Below are 13,555 nucleotides of genomic sequence, written 5' to 3' on the forward strand. Positions count from 1 at the left end.
GCCTGATCGCCAGGGACAGGTCAGGTTGGTGCTTTCGGAGAGACAGGGAGAGGCCAGCCGCGATCGTACCAGTGGATTGCAGTGTTCAATGGAGATGAGCATTGTGGGGGGCAGGAATGTGGCATCCGAGTTGACTACCCAGCAGCTTGGTGGCTGCCTGTCCAACTAGTCCTGGGCTGCTGAGGAAGCGGAGACTATTTCAGCAATCTCTGCTAACTTGTCTTTAAAGGTTTTTGTGTAGTGCTTGCTGCTTTTCTGCTTGACCTAGTTTATGCTGTGCTTGTTGAGTCACTACCTGCATTAACAGCCTTCATTCTCCTCCTTCCTTGATGGATTTCTAGTGCATTGGGTCACCATTCCAGGCTGCTGTTTATTTATTTGTAATCATGTCTCCCGTGTAAGCTGCTTCACAGCAAATTCTGATTTTTCATTAGTTTCATTCTTCCCTGGAACATTAGATACTTTGGGAAAATGGAAAATGGCTATCTTGGGTCATTCTTCATCAAGGATTGAGAACTTTTGTATGACTATGAACTGTGTTTTTTGGTGAAATAGGTCCATGAAGACTTTTCTGCCAGGAAAACTGATTCAAAATGCAGTAGCAGTTTTTGAGACTGCAGAAAATTGATGAGCTTGGTAAGATCAGAGAAGAAAAACACATCTCTAGTAAAAGCAAACACAGCTTTCAAGGCACTTAGCGGAGGTATAGACCATTTGAAGTGATACAGATAAATATCTCCCCAGAGCTTTTGCTTTTTCATCTAAGCATGGATCAGAGAACAAATAGGAAAATCTGGGGGAAAATCCAAAAGCTTTAAATATGTCAATGAACATTTTTCAAGCTGAAAACTTTCACTTTTAGCAGTGAAAACAGCAGAAGATGCATAAGGCAAAAGCAATGAAGCCGTGCATAAAAAAAAGAAAAAGAATGAGATCAGGAATGCAAAGAAAGTTTTGTACTGACTGCTGACTTCCTCCTTAGAAATGATTTATTTGTATTTGTTCTTGGAAAACATTTCTAATTTGTTTTTGTTGCTGTACTAATACACTGGAAGTTGTTCATTACTATCAGACAAATGTTTTTCACACGGTGTATAAGCAAAAAGCAATACTTTAATGCTCTTTAAAAAAGAAAAAGTTCAAACCATGGTAATTCTGCATTAAATGATAATATCAGTGCATTCCAGCTGGCTTTGAGTTTTATATTAATGGGCTAGGTCTTAGCCCCAGAACTGCTTTATGCGCAATCTATGCTCCCGGCATGTGTTCGGTGGAGAATTTCTGTATGAGGATGTGATGTGTTATAGCAAAGCTGTAAGAATGCTTGATTTTTTGGTGAAATGTCACCCGAGTTGAATGGTTGGGTAGTTACACACTTGGACAGAAAATTCAGCTTTCATCATAAGCTCGTGTGCACCTCCGTGTCCTGAGCTGCCATCAGCATTGAGCGGGGTTCCGCATCTACACCAGGAGTGTGGCTTTGCTACGTTGTGTGTATTTGTTGAATTCAAAGCATAAACAGTCAGTGTTTAGTTAAAAAATAGCTCATACTCCAGTCATTTTGATGTCGTTACTGCGCCGAATTGATAGCTGCTGATGAGAAGTAATCAGGTGGTGTGGCTTTAGCAAAACTTCACATGTACTGAAAGCACTGATGAGGACGATCTTTGCAGGTCTTGATGCACTTTATTTTGTATTACTGGGGAGCTTTGCTTTCAGGCAATAATAACCGAAGGAACCCTTAGGCGCTTTGTCTTGGCCCATTGACACAATTAGGGTCAGAAGATGTATTTGCATTACAGAGTGAAACGAGGGCTCGGGGACAGGCTTCTGTGTCCCCAGGCTGCTTTTCCTGCCCGAGCTGTATAATATCAAGCTCAAAGTCTTTTTTTTTTTTTTCCACCTGTTCTGCAAAACTTTGAGTGTGACGACATGTGCAACTGGGACAGCCGAGACTGTCACCAGGAGTGCTGATAGCAGTATCTGTGTTTTCACTTCATGCAGTTCTACTCTTATAGCCACATCAGGCCCGTTAACCTACAATTACTAATTATATCAGCTGTTGTCCGTGTCGTGTTCGTGTTCATGCACAGAAATGGTTGTGAAGCCCACCCCTTTGTCATGGAAACTGTTGTCGTAGCAGTTGCTAATCCAGATGAATATGTCAGCAAAAGTTTTCTTTAATCGCTGACATTTTTCACAGATTTTGAGGACAGAGAGCTGATGCTCGATACCCGGTATAGGTCTGGGATGAACGCGTGGATGCTTAACACGCCACTGAAGTGTATTTGCTAATACCTTGAGGAGACCTTAGGGAAGGTTCCTGCCTTTATGCACTTCACAGATGAAGTGCTATTTTCTTCTGTGCAAGGGGTATAAATGCCATGTTTGTATTTCTCTCAGGCTTATGCTTGCATCCTGAGATTTCAGTGCTTGCTCTACTTGTGGACCACTAGCCCTCCATGATCTGTAGCTTATCTGGGGCTGTGCTGAGCAGAATGGCCCTCCTGTGGTAATAAAGGATGCTTCTGTAGCAAGCACCCTTTTAGGCGACAAAAAAGGTTCTCAAATTGAATAAAGGTGTGGACATAGAGGAAGGTGAATGTTTTTCCCGAAGGCCGAGAGTTTCCTTGGTCTGATAGGATTTGGTAAATGATAATCACCAAGGTATGACTTGGCAGACGCGAGCTTGTTACCTAGCCAAGTTTCCTATCAGCACGGCGATGTCATGGTGAAACCACGTTTGTGTCATCTCTGCCCTGCGCCCTTTATTTCCTCGCCTTTTTTTCCTTTCTGCTGTGTTGCAGTGTCCCTCACCCCAGCCAAGCTCACAGAACTGATGCAGTCCTGCTGCGGATGATGAGGTCTATACCAGTTTGTGTTTTCTGTTCTTGCAGTGCTCGCTGATGGGGCCCTGGATAAGACAGCTCTAACAGACGATGTGGGAAGCGAGGAGGACCTGTACGAGGATTTCCGGAGCTCCAACCACCGCTACGGCCACCCCGGGGGAGGCGGAGAGCAGCTCGCCATCAACGAGGTATGGCGCTGGTTGGTTTCTGACAGGCAGGAGAAGGAAGGGTGCTGGTTCTTGCTGTGAACCGTGAGAGAGGCCAGTGACCAAACCGATAACGGCAAAGTGGATGGGGCTTCAAGTGTCACTTACTGTGGGTACCACTTACAGCTGGGTAATGACAGGGTGTGGGCCTTCTGTCAGGGTACTGCCCCTGATAGTAGAGGACAACAACGTCAGGTAATGCAGAGCCACAGGTCCTGAGTAGGTGACTCTCCTCTGACGTGTTTTTTGGATGGGAAGTTTAAAATCTTTAACAAGAAGCCTGGTCAAGGCTGGTGTGAGACTTTGAAATGTGGTGTGCTGAAGGCCTAAAGGAAATGTTGGAAAAAACACGGTCTACGTACTTCTCTATTAGTAGGTAAGAAGGGTGCGAAGTTTCGTATAGGCTTGGTCTTCGCTGCTTGCTCCTGTTCCCCAGTGAATTCACTCTAGGGGTGTGAAAGTCATGCCTTTTTAGTCAGTACTTTTAGCTGTTTTCTCTTGTAGTGCTGACACTGATTAACTTGAGATCAGCAATTTAAAAATTTACTACTTTAACTGATGCGATGAGCAACATGTTAACAGGATTTAAGATGTTTTTTTCTGAAAAAAAATACAATGGCTTTGTCTAGTGCATTAGAACTGGCATCCTGTTGCACACAGAATGCTTTTTTGGTGGGGTGAACTAATAAGCTTTTTATTGGAAGAGTGGAGCGTTTTCACCACCTGAGTGATCTCTTGCACTCTTACACCTTTTCTCTCTGCCCTTTACCCTGTTACCTTAACGCGACCTGCACAAGACGAGAAAGCACGGATAAAAGATGCATAATATTTTCTTGTGGCTAAGCTGTAACTGAAACTATGTTGCCTGAGGCTCTGTGCCTGTATGTCTGCTATACACGGTGCTTCTGGAGTCTGCAAAAGCTTCAGGAAGCTGTACAGTGAAGATAATGGCTTTTCTTCAAAAATAACAACAGCAAATGCGCTTCTAGCAGGTTTCCTGCTCCTAGTGCTCAGAATCCCTGGCTACAGCCCTGGGTGCCTGGGGTAGGGAAGAGACTTGCTGTATTTTCTTCCCCTGTTGAGGGGTTATCAAACCATGGGCAGAACTTTTTGATTTCATCTCAGCTGTTTTGGGCTGTTGTCACTGGCGAGGAAACATTAGCAGAACACCAGCAAACCTTGCGTGGCGTTCTCCCACGTTTACCTGGTGTGTTTGGGACAGAGTCCTGGGCACTGCAGGAGTCCGTCCCGCAGCACTGAGAGTGTGGGAGGGGGATTCTGCCTCCCTCCCGTCCCGGCGCTTGCCTTGGTAAGTCGTCTTAGTGTGCCTCATCAGACAGAACACCCTCTGTTTTTTTTTTATTTCCTTGCTTAAAAGGAAAAGGCAAAATATTTCACTTTTTTAAAAGGAAATTTTTACAACTCTTTAAAATCAGGAGAAAAATTCACTTGGCAGCAGGCCTGTATATACATCATGCATGTTGTGGTTTTCTCTTTAATCGTTCATTGTTCTTAAGAACAATTGTTTTTCGTTCTTTTCTTAAAAGTTTATTTTATTGGAGTAAAATTCTGTCATTCAGCTTCTAATCAGGAAAGCAAGTGGATGTGTCCAAAGCAGGTAGAATTTGTATAGTCTTTGAAGCATACATGGGGTTTTGTTGGCCAGCTGACTGGAAGAAAAAAGATTATTTTTGGCTTGTTCCCTAGAAGCTTGTCTGTTCAGGGGCCAACAGAACAGTAAGAGCAGGCAGTACATTATTTACTTTGTCAACTGGTTCCTACAGGTAATTAATCCATCACTTAGCTTCACCGAGCCTTAGCAAAGTGCTTTCCTACACAGTCGCTTCCTGGAAGAAAAAAGTACAGTTAAATACAAAATCTCTGAGGTGAAATACGAAGTCTGCGAGGTAGGGATTTTAGATGAACAGACATCTGAAGGGTTGGAACTGAAACATCTCCAGAAGCTGGCAATCGGTCAGGCTTATCTTCACCTTCCCTGCTGGACCTAAAGCTGGGCATCGAGAAGCCTGGAGTATTTTCCGTAGTAGTGCTAGGCATGATGTGTAGGGCGAAGACATCGATGTCCACTCATTTAGTCACGTTTGGTGAGTAGTCTTGTCTTTGTTTTGTTATATTCCAAATTGCATTTTATTGGTCGTGGATAAGGATACTATGGTAACTGCATTATTCTTAGCTGCCTTGAAAGAAACAGCTTTCAAATGAAGAGAGAAGGCTGAAATACATTTTTAAGGCATTTGGCAGACCAAGTGTTGCATTAAAAAACAAACCACCAAACCCACTGAGTTTTAGCTCATTTTGAATCAAGAGAAAATGATTATGAAATCAAAAACAGAAACCTTTCATAAAACTAGGATTTATTGGCAAGAAGACTAAAGGGATGAAAGAACGCTGGGAAGGTTGTATACAGCCCACCTAAGAAGATCAGCAGGAAAGTGTGTAAGAGCCAAGAAAGATCACTCAAAAAGTAATAATAAGGGTTTGAGATGAGAAAAGAGGCAGGGGAAGTCGTTTTCTTGGGGCATCTGTTTGACATTCTTTCAAATGCATTCTTGATGCTTGTGAAAAGAGACTTTTGTGTTTAGATTGTACTTGGTGGAGTTGACTTTGCGTTTGTTCCAGAGAAAGACCCTATCCTTGTATCTTTTTCCTTCCGCGGTATAATTCGGTGAAGCGCAGTGAGAGAAAAACCTGGACCGCAAATGTATCGTGGTTCTGTCCCGCCGGCGCAGAAATGTTACGTTTGGGACAGACGTAGCTTCGAGCTGCATGGAAGGTGTTCTGTGTGGACTGAGGTCGAGATGATGAGGGATTAAGCATATGAAAAGCTTGCCTGCCCGGCTCTCGAGTAATCGTGGGGATAATGAGGAAAACTCTACTGCTTAGCAAGTAACTGGCCTGGGCGAGGAGGCTGGGACTTGTTTGCTTGGAAATACCCGATGCGTACGACGGGTTTGTTCTGTCCTGCGGTGCGAAGGGTCCGTGCGGCTCCGTGCTTCGGGAGAAATGCTGTTGCAGCTCAACGTGCGGGCTGCCTACCCCCTTGCAGCCCTGGATGAACAGTACTGTCCCCATCTCCTGAAAGCAGAGCACTCGCTGTCTGGAAAAGGACGACAAGGCTCCCTATTTTTTCCTTATCTCTTGTGGCTCTGTGCTCGATAAGTTTGGAATTTGGTATGTGAAGTCTTGTTCCTGAGGAAATGCTCGTGGGCTTCAGGGGGCCTGGATTTTATCTGAGACGCGTCCCACCATTGCCTTCTGTTTTAAAGAAACAATATTCACAGAATCACAGAATGGTCGGGGTTGGAAGGGCCCTCTGTGGGTCACCCAGTCCAACCCCCTGCCGAAGCAGGGTCACCTACAGCAGGCTGTAGAGGACCTTGTCCAGGTGGGTCTTCAATGTCTCCAGAGAAGGAGACTCCAGAACTTCCCTGGGCAGCCTGTTCCAGTGCTCTGTCACCCTCAGAGGGAAGAAGTTCTTCCTCATCTTCAGCTGGAACTTCCTCTGCTTCATATTGTGGTGTATTACGGATGTTTGTGCTAACCAGTGCTTGTTGACAAGATGCAATTGAGCTAATTCACTCCAACATATCCATTTCTGATTTAACAACATAATTTGTCCAGAAAAATGTTCAGAAAGCAGCGCCAACGATACATGTGCCCCGTACCGAAGGCGGCAGGAATTGCAGCAGCCCTCTCTGGCTTGCTGAGCAGCATACAGCTGGGGCTGCTGAGTCTCTGCGGCGTTATGCCTGTGCTAAAATCTCTGATCGCTCACTGGGAACTTGTTCTGGGCTCACCCTGTGCCCCTCCAAGCACAGCCAATTTTAAACAAGACAGATATGCAAACCGTTTTTGAAAAAAAAAAAAAACAAAAAACCCAAAACCAAAAAAACACACACAAAAAAAACCCCAAAAGAAACAAAAAAACCAAATCAAACCCCAGAACTAATAAAATACTAATGCAGATGAAATCAGAACAATGTAATTTAATTTTGTTAAACGTAACTAATATCCTCCATAGCATTTTGCACATTATCTATGTACGTTCCAATTAATAGAAATCTCTTATGTACTATCTGAGGACAAATTGCAAAAGACAGAAAAAACTTTAAATTATGCTGCAAAATATTCTCATCCCCTTTTTGTAAAAGAGTGGAGAATAGGTTGAAAAAGCTATGGTCAAAACAGATTTCCAGCCTGAAAACAGATTTAGAATTATTGATCATATGGAAGCAATCTCTAACATTCCTGTGTAATCTGGGAGAGGAGATTTATTACCACTTTTATACCTTAATGTGAGTATATTGCTCTCCCAACTGATACTAAAGCAAATAGAAACCAGTTAACAAATACCACCTCCTGCCCCCCCCCCCCCCCCCACCTTTTTTTTTTCCGGAGGGCTTCATTCTGTGATTCCTGTTTTTCTGTCTTACATATTTCTGCAACCAAGGTTGACAACTGTGGTCCAGAAGCAACAATTATGATTTATTTGCAGAATAGTGTGTAAAGCTCAGTGCTGTCAAGGACATGAAATGATGATCACTGATGGACATAAATCTTTACTGGATCCAAGTTTTTGGTCCCAAGTGCTTGCGTCACTTTGTATAGGGCTCAGATGTGAATGTTCAGAGTATGGATCAGAATTGTAACTTCTTTTACTGCCTGATGGATTTAGTTTTTACAGTTCTCAGGTCTGCAAACTTCTAATGTCATTTCAGAGGGCTTTTTGCAATGGATTTAAAGCAAATCGGTCTGTTCAAATACTCTCCAGCCATTATGTCTCATCAAACATCGGGATCAGGAGCTAAGTGGTCCCAGGGGTTGCCAGAGCTGTATTTCTTCTTCCTACCTCGGGCAGCGGTGGCTGCTCTGAGCCGCTGTCTGGTGCCCTCGTCAGCGTGAGGACTGGGTCATCCCCTGCCTGAGGGATCCTCCCCGGCAGGCCACGGTGAAGAGAGGGTGGTGGAAGCCAGTGGAGCTCACTCGGCGCTGAGGATTATCCTCATCTGAGGAAAGACCGTCTGGCAAGTGGGGTTTTTGGGAAAGGTGGGAGAAATGGGATGAGCTTTCACGCTTGCAGTCCTTAGCAATCCGAATGCTTGTTCCCACACGTGGGTGTGAGGGGTGGGTAGGTAGCTCCCGTACCATGTGTGTTGTGGTCTGTAGCATAGGCACAGATCATCAGCAGGAGCTCAGTCCACATGGAAGCATTTCTATAAAACACATCATTTTTTTTGCTAAACCTATGCTCTTTCTAAATAGCTGTATTAATCTGAGACTCATTAGGAACAAGCGAAAAAAAACCCCAAACCCAGGTGTAGCTTAGTTCTTGGAGCAAGAATAGCACATGGGGGCCTGTCACATCTTTAACTCCTAAAGGAAAACGGGGAGGTGTTACAGTGGAAGGGCCCTGCACGTGCAGAAGGGAGTGACTGGGTTATGGGGTCTGTCTCTGAGTGGAGCTAACTCCTCTTTCCAGGAGCCAAACTGAAGAAGCAGAACGGGAGAGGCAGCCTCGGTGTTTCACCTCTCTGTGGACACGGGTGCGTCCCCGTGCACATACCGACGTGTTCAGAGAAGGGAAGGTACAGCCCAGACTCATCTGTGGCTGTACACCAGACCTAAAGACGTCACTCAGAGGAAGTAACTGGAGCCCGCGTGATGGCTTTGGGGTTCTGACATCAGCCCTGCCAGCTGTTAAATTGTAAAGACTCTAACAGCTTCTGTCAGCGCTTGTTAATGATAGCTGTGGATAATAGAGGACTCTTAATAATGTTTGTTGTTTGCCGGCATTAATGTGTTCCCAGTTACTGGGGTGTAGAGAGAGGCTTGGCTCCGCAAACAGTTTTCCCCTTGGAGAAAAAATGATCCAACAATGCTTTAACTCCTGAAGTTACCAGTGCCAAATTGTCTCAAAGTCTGCCTGATGCTCCCCAACACTTAAAGAAAACATGGAGGGGTAATGGTTTTAAACTAAACCAGGGTAGGTTTAGGCTGGATATAAGGAAGAAATTCTTTACAATGAGGGCGGTGAAACACTGGAACAGGTTGCCCAGAGAGGTAGTGGAGGCCCCATCCCTGGAAACATTCGAGACCAGGTTGGACAGGGCTCTGAGCAACCTCATCTAGTTAGCAGTGTCCCTGCTCGCTGCGGGGGGGTTGGACTAGATGACCTCTAGGGGTCCCTTCCGACCCAAAGCTTTCTATGATTCTACTGAAGCTAATCATGAGAGGTGGTTGTCTCTCCATGGTGAAGACTGCAACCAAATTCCAGTACTTTGGCATCCCGTTAAAAGAGCTCTCTTCATCCATACCAGTGGCGTTGTATCCTGTAGGGCTAAGGGTGACGTTTGCAGCAGGTCTTGGCTCCCTGCCTGCCACTTCCAGCCCAAGGGCCACCTACAGTGGTGCCACTGAGATCTTCAAATCCTTCTCTGCTGCCCTGGAGTTATGTGGTGGGCTGGTGCTTGCCCTCAGAGGTCCTGATGGTCCCTGCCTGCTGAGGGCCCTCACGTGCACCTCATCACAGGCTTGCTATTCCGCCATCGCTCAACCCGTGCTGCCCACACGACCTGACTGTGGGGTGCACACGCTCTATCGGGCCCTGTGCAGCTACAGCCAAGGAAAACCTGTGAGCAGGTGAAGCTGAGTGCTTTCACCGTTCATGCTTAGAGCAGGAGCCTTGCTTTCAAACCTGCCCTCTGCTACAGCGAAGGAACGTGCCCCTGTCGTCGGTGTCTCTCACTAGCTGTCTCCTTGGGAGCTTTCGGGGATCCTTGGGTTGGTACCGAACGCTCCATCGCTGTTCTGTGGGAGGAATAGCATTAGAAGCACTGCAATATTTGCACCCCTTCTGAGACTTGACTTCAGAAGCGTAGCATAAATTAAACTGTAGTTATTGCTGCTTGAAATGATAGCCTGATGGTGTGCAAGGACAAGTCTGTTTTGCGAATCCTGCTGTTACAATTCGCTCTGCCAATGTCTTTATTTTAAAAATGGGTTTTGGGATGACCGTGCCCCAGTTCGCTTGTTGGAGAAACACCTGTGATGGATAACAGCACAATAACAAAGTGGATCTTGAAATACAAAGATTTGCTGGGAGAAGGGGATAAAGAAGGAATGTGACAGAGTGGGAATGCTGGGGAAAGGTTAGTGTAGAGGTTATTCTAGGGTTAAGTGCTTGCATAGAGACAGAGGAGTGAATATATCTGGTTTCATACTGTACTTGTGCCTCAGGTTCCTCTCAGCGTGGTTTTGATATCGGAATGTTTCTTGGATTCGTTCTCCTCTCCAAATCCTGATTTAGAGCAGCTCCTCTCTGCAAAGTTTTCTTTTTCTCCTAATCCCCAGAAGACATTTGAAGCCTGTGGTGGAAAAATAAAATCCCTCCCGACTCTTCTGGCCCTTCAGAGAGCACTGTTAATCCCTCAGAAGATCTTCCCTGCCAGCTTCACCCCCGTCCTGTGACCAAGGCCCCTTGTCCCACACTCAGTAATCTGGGGGCAGAGTTAGCAGCGAGTTCAGCCATACTTCAGTGCAGTGAAGGCATTGGTATATTCCTCGCAGTTTTGTATTACGGCTCTGATAAAAACAGCGAAACTCCGGGAGCTGCAGAGGCAAGAAGGATCAGCGAGGACAACCAAGCTGCTGAGGTGCCAGCCCCGCTTTTCCTGAGGCTCCTGGCTGGGGCGCTCGGGGCTGGCCCTTGCTGGCTGCCCTCGGCGTGCCCTGGGAGAGCCATGAGGGAATGCTGCTTGCATGAACCCCACGACTCCCACCCGTAGACACGCGCGTGTTCTCCATAGGCAGGCGAACAGAAGGGCCCTTGTCCCCAGCAGCGTGGGACCGACTGGAACAGTGACCTAGAAAGGTGTTGATGGGGATTCTTTTCTTCAATTCTACTTCCAGCTGGTTTTACCCATAATCTTTAGAGAGGATTGTGCTTCTGGCTATTCCACAAACCCACCGCTGGCAAGTCTTCACGTCAATGGGTATTATGAAAAGAAAGCAGGCTGCTTGAGCTATCAAATATGGGCTGAATGTCCTGATTTCTCATGTTCCTCTGTCCCTAATGGATGCTTTGCTGGTAAAGCAGAGGGGGACCTTGTTCGTTGATGGTTGGGGCTATCAATTTCCCATCCTTGCCTTGCTGATCATCTTGAAAGCCACTTACCAAGTTTGCTTCTGAGCTGTATCTTAGATCGTACTAGTTTCTTGGTTGATGGGGCAGGCTCTTGGAGAACAGCCCATCAAGACTTCAGGGTGTGTTGTTCCTCTGCATTTTTTCTGACCTGCTGGCTAAAACAGAGGTATTGGAAATAGTTGGCCTCAGAAGGCTGCTTGGCACTGTACGATTTCTGTCCTGCTTTTCTGTTGTGTAGGGCGTAAAAATGTCTAGCCTGTTTCTTATACGCAGCTTATGAATGTCCTCTGCCCTCTCATAGCCCTTCTCATTCTCCGTGGAGCTGCTTGTTCTCCTCAGCCCTCCTGTGGCTCCTTTAATTGTATCAGGAGATGATGGAGGAGGAGGATTCTGGAATTAAAATTATTATATGCCAGCTTGGAAGAACTTTACAGAGCTGTAACTTGTAAGCAGTTTTCCTGTTTTCTACATCTGCAAGACAGGTATATTCTGTAAGAGATGAGGAGGCTGAGCAGTCACAGAAGTGTCATAACACTGCCCTGCAGCCAAACTTTTCTTTTTTGAAAGATAACAGCTAAAGGAACCTTGTAGTCATATTTTATAATGTGTGGGCTCAGTAGCCCAAATCTACTTGGCTTTCTTCAAAACTCCTGTATAGTCAGAAAGAAAGGAGTCTTAAGGTCTTGCAAACTACCTAAAAATAAAGCTTATCCCTGTTCCCTCCCATTTCCAGGCACCTCGCTTAAAAACTCTTACGGGGATTATCTTCCAGTGTTGTTCAGCTCTGTACGTTGTGCATCTTCCTCTACCCCGCGCTGGTCACCACATTCATCTTCTCGCTCACCTTGCGCTGTTACTCATCCCCTTCTTCTCACCCACTTTATCTGTTTTCACGGGCTTCGCTGCAGCTTCCTCTGCCCTCGCCTGCTTCAGGTGCCCCAACTCTGCCCAGGCCTCTTCCCTCTCCCCTTTCCCTGACTTTTCTCAGAGTGTTTCTGTGCCTCTGTTTCTCCCTTGTTTCTCTGTTCCAGCACACACAGCGCCCAAATGAAGACCATTCCTTGTCTTTGTGTCATCCGTGGCTGTCCAATTTTCAGCTCAAAACCAGGATAGCCACAAAAAAAAAAAAAAAAAGCAATCAGATAATTTCTAGGACCTCCTGAACACCACCTCCCTTGGTCACCAAGGATGTCGTTGCCACCCTGTCTGTTCCTTAGCTCTGTAACAAGAGTGTCATCTTCTGTTCTGCCCCCTTTCTAGTTACTGCATTCAAGCTGTTAATCTTGCCACGTCTCTAAGATGCAGAATTTTCTTTGCTGTCCACCACCCATCTTACTGCATATCCCATTCAGCCTGTCTTTATTTCTGAGCATCGTTAACACAGCAGCCTTTGTTCTGCCTGTGTCCGATTTGGGTTGAAAAAAATCCATTTTCCTAGGCTATTGCATGGACTGTTCCAGCCTGGTTTGGCTTCTCCCTGTTCCTTGCTCCACCACATCTATCATAATGTGCTTTGTTTTGTTTCCCAGGCCGTTCCCGCCTGTATTTCTTGCCTGTCACCTGTCATTCAGTGCCGAGAGAGAATTTTCCACCTTCAGTCAAACCCTAATGCATGGCCAGCGCTAGCCCAGCCCACCCTGGCAGCGTCTCATCTTCTGCGTGCGATGCGGGAAGCTCCCTCGCCTCAGCTCGCTCGTGGGATGTGCCGCGCCGGCCCGTGGCCCACGGCAGCGACGCTTCCGCTGACACCGGGACTCGGGGCCACGGCAGGAATTCCCAGGTGCTTCAAACGTGGGAACAGGCATCGTTGCTGTTCTTGAAAATAAAACTTGCTTTAGGAGAGCTTGGAAGATTTTCTAGCTTTAGCGGAGTCTGAAAGCCAAAGACTGGTTGCTAAGCAGATTGTGTCTATTTTTTTTTTAATTATTGTCAGGGGTGGCCCATCTAGAAAGCTGCTTTTCTTGCAGTGTACCGGTGTGGCCATGCCTGAATCTGTGCGCTGCACAAAGAAACTGTCAGGCCAGTTTTCTTTCCATGGATAATTATCTGGTGAATCTTAGTACTCAAGCAAGAGAACAACTTCTAACACTTTGGCAGTGTTACACGAGTAAAGGGCTCAGGGAAGTACTGGCTGTAAAAGCTGTGTGGGCTGAAACCATGCGGTGCTAGCTGGAGAAACACGCGGTGGGAGTGACCGCGCTCTAGTAACACGGCGTTACCCGCTGGAAAGTTCAGAGCAAACCATGGGCCTCTGACAGACCATTCTCCATTTGAGAAATACGTGGTCGTATGCGGCTTCAGAAGCTGCGCTTCTTCTGGTGTCCTCTGGCCGTGGC

General features: G+C 46.2%; 1 protein-coding gene across 1 annotated transcript in view; it reads left to right on the forward strand.

Moving 5' to 3' along the window:
• ARHGEF4 (Rho guanine nucleotide exchange factor 4) overlaps window positions 1–13,555 on the forward strand; it is a 187,946-nt gene that overhangs the window by 136,937 nt on the left and 37,454 nt on the right. Inside the window, exon 5 of the mRNA XM_075417576.1 lies at window positions 2,898–3,037. Within this exon, the coding sequence (XP_075273691.1) occupies window positions 2,898–3,037 (140 nt within the window). The remainder of the gene's footprint in view (window positions 1–2,897; window positions 3,038–13,555) is intronic.

The sequence above is a fragment of the Opisthocomus hoazin genome, chromosome 4, assembly GCF_030867145.1.
Source record: "Opisthocomus hoazin isolate bOpiHoa1 chromosome 4, bOpiHoa1.hap1, whole genome shotgun sequence".
Classification (NCBI taxonomy): Eukaryota; Metazoa; Chordata; class Aves; order Opisthocomiformes; family Opisthocomidae; genus Opisthocomus; species Opisthocomus hoazin.